This window comes from Pseudophryne corroboree, chromosome 2, assembly GCF_028390025.1.
Source record: "Pseudophryne corroboree isolate aPseCor3 chromosome 2, aPseCor3.hap2, whole genome shotgun sequence".
Taxonomy (NCBI): domain Eukaryota; kingdom Metazoa; phylum Chordata; class Amphibia; order Anura; family Myobatrachidae; genus Pseudophryne; species Pseudophryne corroboree.
Window position 1 is genome coordinate 1,039,203,830 of NC_086445.1, and position 18,332 is coordinate 1,039,222,161.

At 48.0% G+C, this 18,332-nt stretch overlaps 1 protein-coding gene across 2 annotated transcripts in view; it reads left to right on the forward strand.

Moving 5' to 3' along the window:
* The window catches only part of CFAP44 (cilia and flagella associated protein 44), a 150,872-nt gene that overhangs the window by 75,076 nt on the left and 57,464 nt on the right, over window positions 1-18,332 (forward strand). Inside the window, exons 21-25 of one of the 2 annotated variants that reach the window (XM_063956812.1) lie at window positions 4,394-4,524; window positions 4,997-5,190; window positions 5,505-5,676; window positions 6,720-6,897; window positions 7,017-7,508. In XM_063956812.1, the coding sequence (XP_063812882.1) occupies window positions 4,394-4,524; window positions 4,997-5,190; window positions 5,505-5,676; window positions 6,720-6,897; window positions 7,017-7,508 (1,167 nt within the window). The remainder of the gene's footprint in view (window positions 1-4,393; window positions 4,525-4,996; window positions 5,191-5,504; window positions 5,677-6,719; window positions 6,898-7,016; window positions 7,509-18,332) is intronic. The other variant, XM_063956813.1, reaches the window with a different exon arrangement.

Here is an 18,332-nt window from a genome sequence, read left to right on the forward strand (position 1 = left end):
CCAGCAGTTGCCGTGGCCACCAGGTCCGATGGACCGACCCCAAATAACTCCTCCCCTTTATACGGCAATACTTCTTTGTGCCGTTTGGAATCTGCATCACCTGACCACTGTCGTGTCCATAAACATCTTCTGGCAGATATGGACATCGCACTTACTCTTGATGCCAGAGTGCAAATATCCCTCTGTGCATCTCGTATATATAGAAATGCATCCTTTAAATGCTCTATAGTCAATAAAATACTGTCCCTGTCAAGGGTATCAATATTTTTAGTCAGGGAATCCGACCAAGCCACCCCAGCTCTGCACATCCAGGCTGAGGCGATCGCTGGTCGCAGTATAACACCAGTATGTGTGTATATACTTCTTAGGATATTTTCCAGCCTCCTATCAGTTGGCTCCTTGAGGACGGCCCTATCCGGAGACGGTACCGCCACTTGTTTTGATAAGCGTGTGAGCGCCTTATCCACCCTAAGGGGTGTTTCCCAACGCGCCCTAACTTCTGGCGGGAAAGGGTATACCGCCAATAATTTTCTATCGGGGGAAACCCACGCATCATCACACACTTCATTTAATTTATCTGATTCAGGAAAAACTACAGGTAGTTTTTTCACACCCCACATAATACCCTTTTTTGTGGTACTTGTAGTATCAGAAATATGTAACACCTCCTTCATTGCCCTTAACAAGTAACGTGTGGCCCTAAAGGAAAATACGTTTGTTTCTTCACCGTCGACACTGAAATCAGTGTCTGTGTCGACCGACTGAGGTAAATGGGCGTTTTAAAGCCCCTGACGGTGTTTGAGACGCCTGGACAGGTACTATTTTTTTTGCCGGCCGTCTCTGTTGACATTATCACGTAATTCCTTGAATAAGCCATCCATTCCGGTGTCGACTCCCTAGAGAGTGACATCACCATTACAGGCAATTGCTCCGCCTCCTCACCAACATCGTCCTCATACATGTCGACACACACGTACCGACACACAGCACACACACAGGGAATGCTCTGATAGAGGACAGGACCCCACTAGCCCTTTGGGGAGACAGAGGGAGAGTTTGCCAGCACACACCAAAAACGCTATAATTATACAGGGACAACCTTTATATAAGTGTTTTTCCCTTATAGCATTTTAATATATATAGTCATATCGCCAAATAAGTGCCCCCCCTCTCTGTTTTAACCCTGTTTCTGTAGTGCAGTGCAGGGGAGAGCCTGGGAGCCTTCCCACCAGCATTTCTGTGAGGGAAAATGGCGCTGTGTGCTGAGGAGAATAGGCCCCGCCTCCTTTTCGGCGGGCTTCTACTCCCGTTTTTCTGAGACCTGGCAGGGGTTAAATACATCCATATAGCCCCCAGGGGCTATATGTGATGTATTTTTAGCCAGAATAAGGTACTATCATTGCTGCCCAGGGCGCCCCCCCCAGCGCCCTGCACCCTCAGTGACCGCTGCTATGAAGTGTGCTGACAACAATGGCGCACAGCTGCAGTGCTGTGCGCTACCTTATGAAGACTGAAAAGTCTTCTGCCGCCGGTTTCTGGACCTCTTCACTTTTCGGCATCTGCAAGGGGGTCGGCGGCGCGGCTCCGGGACGAACCCCAGGGTGAGACCTGTGTTCCGACTCCCTCTGGAGCTAATGGTGTCCAGTAGCCTAAGAAGCCAATCCATCCTGCACGCAGGTGAGTTCACTTCTCTCCCCTAAGTCCCTCGATGCAGTGAGCCTGTTGCCAGCAGGACTCACTGAAAATAAAAAACCTAACAAAACTTTTACTCTAAGCAGCTCTTTAGGAGAGCCACCTAGATTGCACCCTTCTCGGCCGGGCACAAAAATCTAACTGAGGCTTGGAGGAGGGTCATAGGGGGAGGAGCCAGTGCACACCACCTGATCCTAAAGCTTTTACTTTTGTGCCCTGTCTCCTGCGGAGCCGCTAATCCCCATGGTCCTGACGGAGTCCCCAGCATCCACTTAGGACGTCAGAGAAAATTCTTTAAATATATCAACAGCAAAATATTAAAGAAGGAGAGTATAGGCCCTTTAAAGGACAAACTGGGAGATTTAATAAAAAATGATAACGACATAGCGGATACATTAAACGAGTTTTTCTCATCGGTATTTACAATAGAAGACCAGATGCATGAACTAACACCCAACCCCAATAAGGATAATGTCCCACTGCTTAGTGCATATTTAAGTGAGGAGGAAGTCTGTGACCGATTGAAAAAAATTATGATTAATAAGTCACCTGGTCCAGACGGTATTCATCCAAGGGTTCTCGTGGAGCTACACTCCGAATTAGCAAGACCTCTATTTTTAATCTTCAATGATTCACTTACATCAGGCATGGTTCCCAAAGACTGGCGTATAGCGGAAATAGTGCCAATCTTCAAAAAGGGAAGTAAAGCTGAACCAGGCAATTATAGAAAAGTTAGTCTTACATCTATAGTGGGGAAAGTCCTAGAAAGCATTCTGAGGGATAGTGTACAGAAGATCCTCAAAGCCAAAAAGATTATTATTAGGAACCAACACGGATTTGTGAAGGATAGATCATGTCAAACAAACTTACTAGGCTTTTATTTATTTATTTAGATAATAGGGAGCAGTGAGTGGTGGTAAATGGAACTTTTTCAAATTGGTCTGAAGTACTAAGTGGTGTGCCACAAGGGTCTGTTCTCGGACCGCTATTGTTAAACATTTTCATTAACGATCTAGCGGAAGGTCTAGAGACCATGGTGTCAATTTTTGCAGACGATACCAAACTATGTAAGGTTATAAATTTGGAGGGAGACGCTGAGTCTCTCCAGCACGATTTATTTAAACTGGAATCATGGGCAGGAACATGGAGAATGAGGTTTAATACAGACAAGTGTAAGGTAATGCACCTTGGTAGCAAGAACAAAAATAACACCTACACACTTAGTGGGGTGATTTTAGGGGACTCCGTACTGGAAAAAGATTTAGGTGTTCATATAGATAACAAACTTAGCAGCAGCACCCAATGTAGAATAGCAGCAAAAAAGGCAAACAAGGTATTAGCATGCATTAAGAGGGGTATTGATGCAAGGGATGACAGTGTTATACTCCCATTCTATAAAGCCTTATACCCCTTTCACACAGCCCAAAATTTCCCAGGTTATTGCACATGAACGCGCACCAACTCGGAAATTTCTCAGTGTGAAAGGGTACAGGGTCAAAATCCCGGGATTCCTGCCCCAGCATTTCAACCCTGCAATCGACCAGGGTTGGTCCCGGGATCCTCCCGGGAACCTGGTCTGTGTGAACGGGAGCCGGGTCAATGCCCCCCGGCTCCCGTTCACTCTCTATGTAGCAGGCGGCGCTTGGAGATCATGTGATCTCTTGCGCTGCCCCCGCCGCGTCACCGCTGATGTCAGCAACCCGGCAATATGCCGGGCTACTGACTGCGGTATGCAAGGGGTCTTACCCGGGAATGTCCCTGCATGATCCAGGGAACGTATTCCCGGGTAAGACCCCTGCATTTCTGGTGTGAAAGGGGTATTAGTGAGGCCACATCTTGAATACTGTGCTCAATTTTGGGCACCCTACTACAAAAAGGATATTCTGGAACTAGAAAAGGTTCAGTGGCGGGCGACAAAACTAATTAAGGGGATGGAGACGCTGGAATACCAGGAAAGACTTGCAAGGCTTGACATGTTCACACTAGAAAAGAGGAGATTAAGAGGAGACATGATCAATATTTATAAATATTTAAGGGGACAATTCACAGAGCTTTCGGGGGATCTGTTTTTGTTAAGACCAGCACAGAAAACACGTGGACACCCACTTAGGTTAGAGGAGATGCCGCACACAGAGGTGGAAAGGTTTTTTCACAGTAAGGACAATACGAGTTTGGAATTCCCTGCCTGAGACAGTAGTAATGGCAGACTCGGTCAATACTTTTAAGAATGGCCTAGATAAATTCCTAATGGATAAGGATATACAGGGTTATGGTGGATAGATCACGTACCATAGTTATAATAAAATGAGGAAATACAACACAACAGCCGACTTTATCAACAGATAAAATTACTCCTGAAAATAATACACACTAGGAGAACACAAATAGGTTGAACTCGATGGACAGATGTCTTTTTTCAACCTCACAAACTATGTAACTATGTGCTGGGAAATTAAAATGTTTACAGTCTTTACAAGAAGTGCTACAGTTACTGTACAATATACTTGCTTGCTGGATCAGTAAACATGCTTGCCATTCTGTCTGTCAGTCTTTGTGCACCCACTTATGTAAAGTGACTGATGGGACCGGATGAAACAAGTTCCACCTCAATCTTCTAATGACAGGCAGGCAGGGAGAGCCACAATTAATTGTATGCAGATGGTTATAGGGAAATACCCACAATCCTCTGTCCCTGCCTCAGGAGTTTGAGATGGATCACCGGATCCGGGAGGAGTTAGAACGGCAGACATCAGAAAGGATCCGTACCGCGCTGAAGGAACTGGCGTGGGAGCAGGAGAAACATAACATAGGCCTGAAGAAGCTGCAGGCTCGGTGAGTAGTTATATGACGGATCATGGTCAAACCTTTTGCCTATTCATGATTAAGCCCAATCTTCAGGCCTGATAAGTATTAGTGAGTGTTATTTGTGGTTCCATTTTGTAACGGTACATGCATGATAGCTGTAGTGTCCTGTGATTGGCTGATAGCAGATATATAGAACAGAGAGGTTTATGGGTCTTAGCTCCTCTGTTCTTCTCCTGCAAATAGGGAAGTCTTTCCATCATATTACCTGCTGGTGTTACTGGTTGCATATGACATTCAGCACACTTGTCTCTGGCCACTCTTACATGAACCCTTTATACAGGAGCCCAGGCCTGTTCCCGTGACATATTACCATTTCTCACTATGATGGCCCTGTGTACGGTCCGTGTAGGATAATGTAGCTGAAGCCCCTATGTACACAGTGACTGCATTGTACACCTCTGGGGATGATGACTGAATGTGTCTGCATGTTACATGCCAGGTTCCGGGATAAGGTGGAATATGATATGGTGACAGTCCGCGCCATCAGCACCGAGCACCAGGTGACCACATACAGACTTCTGTTTCTGTCGGAGAAGCACTACAGGGTAAAGGGGATGATTGGAAAGAGAAGGGCCACCCGCTATGACCTGCTTCTGAAAGGGGCAGAGCTGCCTAAAGAGACCCGCGACTCAGGTGAGGGTGATGGGAATTCCTCTCTAGGGCACTGTTCACGTCCGAGGGATTTAAAGGGTGAAGGGCTCTCACATAAGACGCAGTTGAGGGGACTGCTATGGGAATAGCGTCACTTACCACAGACATCATGGTGGTAGAGGTTACATGGGCAGATCAGAAGCTAGAGCACTAAGGGATGAGAGGAGGTGATCCTCAGTCCGCTAGGGCACTGGGGAGGATAGTTCCGTGGATGGTTCCATGCTTCCAGCCTGTTCCAGATTTTCTAACACTGTCTCTGGTTGCGGGTTTTACCTGTGTTACATCATGTCATGCAGCAGCTATAGGAGGAGAGAGCGAGCTTGGTGATGTGACGCAGGGACAGAAGCAAAAGCAGCAGTGGGTTGGAAGGCGCACCGAGGGGCGCGTGGAGAGAATCCGGAAGATCCTCGAGAAAACTGAGAAAATAAAATTCAAAATATTACAGAGAAAGAAGGAGTGGAATGAGCTGTGAGTTATACATGTGCTGGTTGTTGTGCTGCACAATCTACATCTTCTACTGCTAGAGTCACCACCTGCGCTGCTTCCTTTCTACTGCACAATAATAAGTCTTCTACTGCTGGAGTCACTGACAGCGCTGCTTCCTCTCCTGCACAATAATAAGTCTTCTACTGCTAGAGTCACTGCCAGCGCTGCTTCCTCTCTCACTGCACAATAATGAGTCTTCTACTGCTAGAGTCACCATCTGCGCTGCTTCCTCTCTACTGCACAGTAATGAGTCTTGTATTTCTAGAGTCACTGCCAGCGCTGGTTCCTCTCTACTGCACAATAATGAGTCCTATACTGCTAGAATCACCAACTGCGCTGCTTCCTCTCTACTGCACAATAATGATTCTTCTACTGCTAGAGTCACTGCCTGCACTGATTCCTCTCTCACTGCACAATAATGAGTCTTGTACTTCTAGAGTCACTACCAAGGCTGCTTCCTCTCTCACTGCACAGATAATGAGTCCTGTACTGCTAGAGTCACTGCCAGCACTGCTTCCTCTCTCACTGCACAATAACGAGTCCTATACTGCTAGAGTCACTGCCAGCACTGCTTCCTCTCTCACTGCACAATAATGAGTCCTATACTGCTAGAGACACTGCCAGCACTGCTTCCTCTCTCACTGCACAATAATGAGTCCTATACTGCTAGAGTCACTGCCAGCACTGCTTCCTCTTTCACTGCACAGATAATGAGTCCTGTACTGCTAGAGTCACTGCCAGCACTGCTTCCTCTCTCACTGCACAATAACGAGTCCTATACTGCTAGAGTCACTGCCAGCACTGCTTCCTCTCTCACTGCACAATAATGAGTCCTATACTGCTAGAGACACTGCCAGCACTGCTTCCTCTCTCACTGCACAATAATGAGTCCTATACTGCTAGAGTCACTGCCAGCACTGCTTCCTCTTTCACTGCACAGATAATGAGTCTTCCACTGCAAGAGTCACTGGAGTGGTGTTGAGAATGACTACATTTATGATGCATAATAATGTTTTTGTTCCCAGGTACAAAACTAAGCCCAGTGAGGATTATGAGGACCCACAGGATGTTTTGGCTATTAAAAATGCCAAAGAGAATATGGGAGACTTTAAATTGAAGACGGCGGAAGATTATACTGTACCTGAGCAATTGCGTATAAACGCTGAAAGGAAAAGGAACGAATTGGCAGTGCTGGAAAGCATGGTATGTACTGGCTATCTGTGAATAAAATAAGTATCATAGGCTGGTAACATCTTAGTAAAGAGATGGGCCAACTAGGAACTACAACTATATAAAACCTGAATCTTTGTTTCTTTGTACAGATACATGAGCAGAAATCGACCATCAACCGCTCCATCCTGGCACTTCGAGATCTCAAGGTGGAGACCATAGAAAAGATGAAGCATTTGGTAGGAGAAGTGAGAGATATCCAGCTGGAACTGGACCCTTCCAAACACCTCTCCATCCCGATGGTCCCTTCTATGTACCCGGATGAGACACCGGAGAAGAAGTTCCAGTACAACAGCGAGACGCTGAGGAGATTCCAGTTGGAGCAGGAACGCCGTGTTCAGGCTCCGCAGGTAGCAGAGGATGGAGGGTTTGGCGAGTTCGGTGGGTTTGGAGGAAAACAAGCTACAGTCAGCTTATCGGAGTCACCTTCCAGACCATCCACCACGACCACTACCAGGTCCTACAGTTCCGTGTCTCCCCGAAGAAGACAGAAACAAGACTCAGAGTTGTCAGACCTAGAAAGGGAGATGCTACAGATAGAAGAAATCAAGACTTTGTATAAGCAGGAAAACCTCATAAAGCAGGTAAAAGAAAGGGGAAGAGGCCATGACTTCAAAATGTGATAGTAACAGGGAAAGATACTGACATGCCATTCACTGTACTCCATACACAACAGCTGATATAAGTGAATGTATTCTCTTCACCTAAACTGAGGTCCGTCACTACTCTCGAATTGACACAGAGGAACAATAATATCAGACAATGAGGAATAATAATTAGGAGTAAGAGTTTTTCTCTGACGTCCTAGTGGATGCTGGGACTTCCGTAAGGACCATGGGGAATAGCGGCTCCGCAGGAGACTGGGCACAAAGTAAAAGCTTTAGGACTAGCTGGTGTGCACTGGCTCCTCCCCCTATGACCCTCCTCCAAGCCTCAGTTAAGATTTTGTGCCCGGCCGAGAAGGGTGCAATCTAGGTGGCTCTCCTGAGCTGCTTAGAAGTAAAAGTATACTTAGGTTTTTTATTTTCAGTGAGTCCTGCTGGCAACAGGCTCACTGCAGCGCGGGACTAAGGGGAGAAGAAGCGAACTCACCTGCGTGCAGAGTGGATTGGGCTTCTTGGCTACTGGACATTAGCTCCAGAGGGACGATCACAGGTTCAGCCTGGATGGGTCCCGGAGCCGCGCCGCCGGCCCCCTTACAGAGCCAGAAGAGCGAAGAGGTCCGGAGAAAGCGGCGGCAGAAGACGTTCCTGTCTTCAGATAAGGTAGCGCACAGCACTGCAGCTGTGCGCCATTGCTCTCAGCACACTTCACACTCCGGTCACTGAGGGTGCAGGGCGCTGGGGGGGGAGCGCCCAGAGACGCAATAAAACATGATAAAAACCTTATGTGGCTAAAGAAATGCATCACATATAGCTCCTGGGCTATATGGATGCATTTAACCCCTGCCAGTTTTCCAGAAAAAAGCGGGAGAAAAGGCAGCCGAGAAGGGGGCGGAGCCTATCTCCTCAGCACACAAGCGCCATTTTCCCTCACAGCTCCGCTGGAAGGACAGCTCCCTGACTCTCCCCTGCAGTCCTACACTATGGTAACAGGGTAAAACAAGAGAGGGGGGGCACTATTTGGCAAAATAATAATATAAGCAGCTATTTAAGGGAGTAACACTTATATAAGGTTATCCCTATACATATATAGCGCTCTGGTGTGTGCTGGCAAACTCTCCCTCTGTCTCCCCAAAGGGCTCGTGGGGTCCTGTCCTCTATCAGAGCATTCCCTGTGTGTGTGCTGGGTGTCGGTACGTTTGTGTCGACATGTATGAGGAGGAAAATGATGTGGAAGCGGAGCAATTGCCTGTGTTAGTGATGTCACCCCCTAGGGAGTCGACACCTGACTGGATGGTCGTGTTTAAAGAATTACGTGACAGTGTCAGCACTTTGCAAAAAACTGTTGACGACATGAGACAGCCGGCAAATCAATTAGTTCCAGTCCAGGCGTCTCAGACACCGTCAGGGGCGCTAAAACGCCCGCTACCTCAGGTGGTCGACACAGACCCAGAAACGGATACTGAATCCAGTGTCGACGGTGAGGAGACAAACGTAATGTCCAGTAGGGCCACACGTTACATGATCACGGCTATGAAGGAGGCGTTGAACATTTCTGACACTACAAGTACCACAAAAAAGGGTATTATGTGGGGTGTGAAAAAACTGCCTGTGGTTTTTCCTGAGTCAGATGAATTAAATGAGGTGTGTGATAAAGCGTGGGTTTCCCCCGATAAAAAACTGCTGATTTCTAATAAATTATTGGCACTATATCCTTTCCCGCCAGAAGTTAGGGCGCGTTGGGAAACACCCCCTAGGGTGGATAAGGCGCTCACACGCTTATCAAAACAAGTGGCGTTACCGTCTCTAGATACGGCCGCCCTCAAGGAACCAGCTGATAGAAGGCTGGAAAATATCCTAAAAGGTATATACACACATACTGGTGTTATACTGCGACCAGCGATTGCCTCAGCCTGGATGTGCAGTGCTGGGGTGGCTTGGTCAGATTCCCTGACTGAAAATATTGATACCCTGGATAGGGACAGTATATTATTAACTATAGAGCATTTAAAGGATGCATTACTATATATGCGAGATGCACAGAGGGATATTTGCACCCTGGCATCAAGAGTAAGTACGATGTCCATTTCTGCCAGAAGAGCCTTATGGACGCGACAGTGGTCAGGGGATGCGGATTCCAAACGACATATGGAAGTATTGCCGTATAAAGGGGAGGAGTTATTTGGGGTCGGTCCATCGGACCTGGTGGCCACGGCAACAGCTGGAAAATCCACCTTTTTACCCCAGGTCACCTCTCAGCAGAAGAAGACACCGTCTTTTCAGACTCAGTCCTTTCGTTCCCATAAGGGCAAGCGGGCAAAAGGCCACTCTTTTTTGCCCCGGGGCAGAGGAAGAGGGAAAAGACTGCACCAGGCAGCCCCTTCCCAGGAGCAGAAGCCCTCCCCCGCTTCTGCCAAAGCTTCAGCATGACGCTGGGGCTTTACAAGCGGACTCAGGCACGGTGGGGGCCCGTCTCAAAAATTTCAACGCGCAGTGGGCTCACTCGCAAGTGGACACCTGGATCCTGCAGGTAGTATCTCAGGGGTACAAATTGGAATTCGAGACATCTCCCCCTCGCCGGTTCCTGAAGTCTGCTCTACCAACGTCTCCCTCCGACAGGGAGGCTGTTTTGGAAGCTATTCACAAGCTGTATTCTCAGCAGGTGATAATCAAGGTACCCCTCCTACAACAGGGAAAGGGGTATTATTCCACACTGTTTGTGGTACCAAAGCCGGACGGCTTGGTGAGACCAATTTTAAATCTAAAATCCTTGAACACTTACATAAAAAGGTTCAAATTCAAGATGGAGTTACTCAGAGCAGTGATAGCGAACTTGGAAGAAGGGGACTATATGGTGTCTCTGGACATCAAAGATGCTTATCTCCATGTCCCAATCTTCCCTTCTCACCAAGGGTACCTCAGGTTTGTGGTACAGAACTGTCATTATCAGTTTCAGACGCTGCCGCTTGGATTGTCCACGGCACCCCGGGTCTTTACCAAGGTAATGGCCGAAATGATGATTCTCCTTCGAAGAGAAGGCGTCTTAATTATCCCTTACTTGGACGATCTCCTGATAAGGGCAAGGTCAAGGGAACAGTTAGAGGTCGGTGTAGCACTATCTCAGGTAGTGCTACGTCAGCACGGGTGGATTCTAAATATCCCAAAATCACAGCTGATTCCAACAACACGTCTACTGTTCCTAGGGATGATTCTGGACACAGTCCAGAAAAAGGTGTTTCTCCCGGAGGAGAAGGCCAGGGAGTTATCCGAGCTAGTCCGGAACCTCCTAAAACCAGGCCAAGTGTCAGTGCATCAATGTACGAGAGTCCTGGGAAAAATGGTGGCTTCGTACGAAGCGATTCCATTCGGAAGATTCCATGCAAGAACCTTTCAGTGGGATCTGCTGGACAAATGGTCCGGATCGCATCTTCAGATGCATCAGCGGATAACCCTATCTCCAAGGACAAGGGTGTCTCTCCTGTGGTGGTTACAGAGTGCTCATCTTCTAGAGGGCCGCAGATTCGGCATTCAGGATTGGATGCTGGTGACCACGGATGCTAGCCTGAGAGGCTGGGGAGCAGTCACACAAGGAAGAAATTTCCAGGGCTTGTGGTCAAGCATGGAAACGTCTCTTCACATAAATATCCTGGAACTAAGGGCCATTTACAATGCCCTGAGTCAAGCAAGGCCTCTGCTTCAGGGTCAACCGGTATTGATCCAGTCGGACAACATCACGGCTGTCGCCCACGTAAACAGACAGGGCGGCACAAGAAGCAGGAGGGCAATGGCAGAAGCTGCAAGGATTCTCCGCTGGGCGGAAAATCATGTGATAGCACTGTCAGCAGTGTTCATTCCGGGAGTGGACAACTGGGAAGCAGACTTCCTCAGCAGACACGACCTCCACCTGGGGGAGTGGGGACTTCACCCAGAAGTCTTCCAAGTGATTGTAAACCGTTGGGAAGAACCAAAGTTAGACATGATGGCGTCCCGTCTCAACAAAAAACTGGACAGATATTGCGCCAGGTCAAGGGACCCTCAGGCAATAGCGGTGGATGCTCTGGTAACACCGTGGGTGTACCAGTCGGTGTATGTGTTCCCTCCTCTGCCTCTCATACCCAAAGTACTGAGAATCATAAGAAGGAGAGGAGTAAGAACTATACTCGTGGCTCCGGATTGGCCAAGAAGAACTTGGTACCCGGAACTGCAAGAGATGCTCACGGAGGAACCGTGGCCTCTACCTCTAAGAAAGGACCTGCTTCAGCAGGGACCTTGTCTGTTCCAAGACTTACCGCGGCTGCGTTTGACGGCATGGCGGTTGAACGCCGGATCCTGAAGGAAAAAGGCATTCCAGATGAAGTCATCCCTACCCTGATCAAAGCCAGGAAGGATGTAACTGCAAAACATTATCACCGCATTTGGCGGAAGTATGTTGCGTGGTGTGAGGCCAAGAAGGCCCCTACGGAGGAATTTCAACTGGGTCGATTCCTACATTTCCTGCAAGCAGGACTGTCTATGGGCCTAAAATTGGGATCCATTAAGGTTCAGATTTCGGCCCTGTCGATCTTCTTCCAGAAAGAACTGGCTTCAGTGCCTGAAGTTCAGACGTTTGTCAAGGGGGTACTGCATATACAGCCTCCTTTTGTGCCTCCAGTGGCACCTTGGGATCTCAATGTAGTTTTGGGGTTCCTAAAATCACATTGGTTTGAGCCACTCACCACTGTGGACTTTAAATATCTCACATGGAAAGTGGTAATGCTGTTAGCCCTGGCTTCAGCCAGGCGTGTCTCAGAATTGGCGGCTTTATCCTATAAAAGCCCTTACCTAATTTTTCATTCAGACAGGGCAGAATTGAGGACTCGTCCTCAGTTTCTCCCTAAGGTGGTTTCAGCGTTTCACATGAACCAGCCTATTGTGGTACCTGCGGCTACTAGGGACTTGGAGGACTCCAAGTTACTGGACGTAGTCAGGGCCCTGAAAATATATGTTTCCAGGACGGCTGGAGTCAGAAAATCTGACTCGCTGTTTATCCTGTATGCATCCAACAAGTTGGGTGCTCCTGCTTCGAAGCAGACGATTGCTCGTTGGATTTGTAATACAATTCAGCTTGCACATTCTGTGGCAGGCCTGCCACAGCCAAAATCTGTTAAAGCCCATTCCACAAGGAAGGTGGGCTCATCTTGGGCGGCTGCCCGAGGGGTCTCGGCTTTACAACTTTGCCGAGCAGCTACTTGGTCAGGGGCAAACACGTTTGCAAAATTTTACAAATTCGATACCCTGGCTGAGGAGGACCTGGAGTTCTCTCATTCGGTGCTGCAGAGTCATCCGCACTCTCCCGCCCGTTTGGGAGCTTTGGTATAATCCCCATGGTCCTTACGGAAGTCCCAGCATCCACTAGGACGTCAGAGAAAATAAGAATTTACTTACCGATAATTCTATTTCTCGTAGTCCGTAGTGGATGCTGGGCGCCCATCCCAAGTGCGGATTGTCTGCAATACTTGTATATAGTTATTGTTACAAAAAATCGGGTTGTTTATTGTTGTGAGCCATCTTTTTAGAGGCTCCTAAGTTTATCATACTGTTAACTGGGTTCAGATCACAGGTTGTACGGTGTGATTGGTGTGGCTGGTATGAGTCTTACCCGGGATTCAAAATCCTTCCTTATTATGTACGCTCGTCCGGGCACAGTATCCTAACTGAGGCTTGGAGGAGGGTCATAGGGGGAGGAGCCAGTGCACACCAGCTAGTCCTAAAGCTTTTACTTTGTGCCCAGTCTCCTGCGGAGCCGCTATTCCCCATGGTCCTTACGGAAGTCCCAGCATCCACTACGGACTACGAGAAATAGAATTATCGGTAAGTAAATTCTTATTTTTACTTGGCTGCCTGGCTTGTCTGCAAGGTACAAGGGTCAAGGACCAGCGCGGGAAATCCCGGGGAAGAGGGAAAGTGACCAGTGCTGTCCGCTGGATAGATTACACAGTACTTCCCATGTTTCTTCTACCAAATATAAACATATAAGATTACGCTACTGAAGTCTACAATATGTGATCATTACGTACTCTGGCCCTCATTCCAAGTTGATCGCTCACTAACTACTTTTAGCAGCTGTGCAAACGCATAGTCGCCGCCCACGGGGGAGTGTGTTTTCGCTTCGCAAGTGTACGAACGCCTGTGTAGCCGAGCGGTACAAAAACATTTTGTGCAAAACAAGACTAGCCCTGTAGTTACTTATCCTGTGCGATGATTCTAGCGGAGGTCCCAGAATTGACGTCAGATACCCGCCCTGCAAACGCCTGGCCATGCCGGCGTTTTTCCAAACACTCCCCGAAACGGGCAGTTGCCACCCATAACCTCCCACTTCCTGTCAATCTCCTTGCAATCGCCGGTGTGCGAATGGATTCTTCTCTAGATCCATTGCACAGCAACGATGCTCTTTGTACCCATACGACGCGCGTGCGCATTGCGGAACATGCGCAGTTTCGCAGTTTTTTTACCTGATCGCTGCGCTGCGAAAATCCGTAGTGAGTGATCAACTCAGAATGACCCCCACTGTCTGTAATGCAAAGTCCCAACATGTTTTCATAAACTTGTCTCTGCAACTGTCCAACACTGACGGTGACAATGAGAACAGAGCACAATGGACCTTATTCAGTAAAGGATTGCAAAATTTACGATTCGCAATCCGGCTTATTATCGAACGATTGCGCAGTGCACATACGTGAGCAAAAATAGTGACAGAAATTGGGTACAGATTGTGATCGCAATTCAGCCACTGTTTGACTGATCGGAAGCTGGTATTTCTGGGCGGAAACCTGACATTTTCTGGGTGTGTCTGAGAAAACGCAGGCGTGCCCAGGCGTTTTTAAGGAGGGCCTCTGACATCGGCGATAACCACTTCCAATCTCTTGTGTCGCAATAATTGTGGATGACCTTGCCTGTCGCAGATAGGAAAAAATCTTCATTGTGCCGGTAATTGCGTATGGTTTTGCGATCAGCCCGCATAATGCAACGTATTCACAATTTCTGCAGCGGGGTACACTGGTATTCCACAGGGAATAACATCGGGGTGTAGAGTTGGATCTTGATCCGAGGCACCAACAGGCTAAGGATGCCTTGCACCACCTCCTCTATAACCCCGCCTCCGTGCACGGGAGCTCAGTTTGTAAGTTGGTGCAGGCAGCTAACAGGGAGGGCTGCGTTAGGCAGCCCTAAAAAGAGCTTTTCTGAAGAAAGAAGACTTCAAGGTCTGCAGCACAGGCAGTAGATGCTATGTCATACTGACATAGCGTGCTGCGGCTCCCTCACCTCCCCCAGCGGCGCTGTATACTCCCACGCCCTGGTTGCCGGGTACTTACAGTGGAGGCGCTCCGGCTTCATACAGGCACAAATCCGCCGCTGCTCTCCGGGGTCACGTGGCCGCACGTTCAGTGAGGAGGTAAGAGGGTCTCCCAGGCGGGATCCGCCGAAATTGTGATCCGGCGCGGTCTCCGGAGATGGATAGCGCCGCTGGCATGGACACTGTGACCGGGCAGGGACCCCACTATACCCACCAGGGCAAAGGGCACAGGTCGGATTTACTAAAATCCGTTTAGTATAAGCCCCGCAGTACTCGGTGGTGAAGTCCAGCAGAGGAGATAAGGCTCTGACCTGTAGCCCCTCCCCCAGCCCCAGGCGCCATTTACTGCAAATGTTCCCACCCTGGAGCTGCATCTCTCTCTCTCCCTCACTCCCTGTCAGCGTTTGGGCGTCATTACACACAGCTGCGCTGATCCTGGGACTGCTGGGTGATGTCTCCTCTGTAAATCCGCCTGCCTCATCAGCGCTGTGCATTTACAGGACACTTAAGTATTCTACATGTCGTTTAGACAGTGTTAGTTAAGAACAAGTGCATAACTACAGGAATATTTAGTACAAGTACCCTGTGATATACATCCAGTATTTACTGTGCATTGTTATATCTGTATACATACATAGCTTTACTTAGTATTGCTAGTCCAGTTCAGTTTTATTGTTGTTTGAAATAATTTCTGCATTGTACATGTGACTGCGTGTGCCAATAGCTGCTGTGTGGTTCTTATTCCGTGTATCTCACACATATTGCTATCCCTATATTCTGTACCCTGAGGGGGGCTAGGTGCGTCAGGGTCCTTTATATATAGTGTTTCACAGGATATACTACATTGGTATTTTTATCTGTGTATCCTAGTCACCATATACCACTTCTGTTTGTGTGCTGCATCCGCGGTCACACTCCACAGGAGTTTTTTCTCAGGTCTGGCTATATTGTACTGTTATGCCCTAGGGCTACGTTTCTATATAATGTCTGTTACACAGGACGGGAATCCGTGGCGGACCCTGCATCATGCAGTGCTGAACGCCGAGGATTTATCTGAGGAAAATTCTCCAGCTGAGGGTCCAAGTACGGGGGTTATATACCCCTCAGTCAGCCTGTAGCACCGGTGGCACACCCAAGAACCACCTTGGTCTGCTTTTTCTAATCTGCTGACTACGCTAGTAATGAGACTTATGCCCCCTGTGGGACCTCCTGTGCCATTGCAGCCACATATTGTCCCTGCAGTTAATCCGCCATGGGCAGATACTCTGTCAACTCAGTTACAGCAATTAAATCGGTCTTTGGATAAACAAAAACCTAACCCTCGCCCCCCTAAGACCCAATGGTCATCTAAGCGGGCTATTGCCTCCTCACAATCCATACATGTTATGGACACTTCATCAGATGAAGATGGCGTATACACTGACCCCACAAACACTAATGCAGATGCTTCTGATGGGGAATCTGTTTCACTGGAGGATGTTCCTGACCTTTTGGAGGCTATCAGGCTGATTCTTCAGATTCTTCAGATTGAGGATGAATCTGTACCTCCAGATAAGTCTAAGAAACCTGATAAATTCAAACGTCAGAAGGTCACTAAATTAGTTTTCCCCATTCTGACCATTTAGTTCACATACGTCAGGAATCCTATCTAAGAAGATGCTAGCTCGTTATCCCCTTGTTGCGAGTTAAGTAAAAGTTGTGAAACACCGCCACCGGAGGACATGTCCGCATCTGGAAGTCTACTTGAAGTCTATTTACACTCTTGCGTGTGCTGTGCATATACCCACCATAGCGGCTGTTTGGGCTGCCAAGGCTATTGAAGCCTGGATTCAAGAAGTTAAAGCGGAGCTACCTTCTAATTTTTCTAATAATGCCAGACAGTGTCTTTCATATATTATCACAGCCTCTCATTATAGTCAGGAGGCGGTCTCTGATGCCGGTGTCCTGGCAGCCAAGGCGACTACTACATCCATTCTGGCTCGCCGGATTCTGTGATTGCAGTCCTGATCTGTGGATCTGGACTCTTAAAAGACCTTGGAAGTTATCCCTTTTAACGGAGACAACCTTTTTGGGGAAGATTTGAACAAGATTATTGTTGACTTAGTGTCTGCTAAAACTGCATGCCTGCCGGGTAATAATTCTTCCACTCCGAAGGCTAAAAGTACCACTTTTCATTCCTTTCGACCTCCAATTAAAGCAAAGGGCCAGGCGTACTCAAAACAGGCTCGCACTTCCAAAACCTCTAAGCCCAAACCTAAACGTTCTTGGGAGGCCCGTGAGCCTGCTTCCAAACCAGAAAAGTGTGCTGCATGATGGGGCGGGCCTCCCCTTGGGGCATCCCAGGGTGGGAGGCCGACTTCTACAGTTCGCCCAGGTATGGTTAAAGACCACTTCAGACGCCTGGGTAAGGGAAGTCGTCACTCACGGATACGCCATCTCTTTCAAGAGCCATCCCCCTCGCCAGTTTTGCTTGACAAACATCCCTTCGGATCCGGTAAAAGCAAAAACTCTCCAATTGGTGGTACAATCCCTTCTGGACACAGGAGTGATAGTGCCGGTGCCTCTGGTTCCAAGAGACAGAGGGTACTATTCAACGTTGTTCCTAGTTCCGAAACCGAATGGATCCTCCCGGCCTATTCTCAACCTCAAGACTTTGAACAAATTTGTGAAGGTATCCAAGTTTCGTATGGAAACTCTTCGCTCTATTGTTCTGGCTTTGGAGCCCATGGACTATATGGTATCCCTAGACATAGAGGATGCTTACCTTCATATACCTATTGCCATGTCGCATCAGCAATACCTGCGTTTTGCTATTGGCAACCTACATTATCAATTACAGGCCTTGCCTTTTGGCCTGACCACGGTTCCGCGAATCAAGATCCAACTCTACACCCCGATGTTATTCCATGTGGAGTCCAGTGCACCTCGCAGAAAGAGATTTAACAAAGGTAAGTTCTTACCATAAATCTCCTTTTTTGCAATGGGCGTTTTTTCTAAATTTATGGGCGGCAACTTTTTGATTGCAGCAACTGATACTTAGCAGAAATTGCAATCCTTACTTAATAAGGTCCAATATGTAGTATGGGCAGAGTATAATCAGGCTGACACAGAGCTGTATGCAAGTACATTTTGCGGATGGATTTTGCGATGTTTAACACTGCGCATGCTCCGCAGCCAATCATCCACAACTATGAGCAACTACGGAAGATTCAGGCGGTACGGGACTCGACCTTATGTCCACTTGCAATTTTACAGGCTATGGGAAATGTGCGTACTAGGTATAGAGCTTGTGCAAATGTGCGCTGCTGCTAACGGTAACCGCGGGTATTTCCACAAGTGTATGGATAGGGGCAGTGCGGTCACTTAGATGTGTGAACTTGGCATACAGGCAAAAGTAAGATGCAGTGTTGATGTCGGATTCAGTGGAATGATGATTCAACTTGTCGTACTTGTTCAATGAATCGGATAAATTG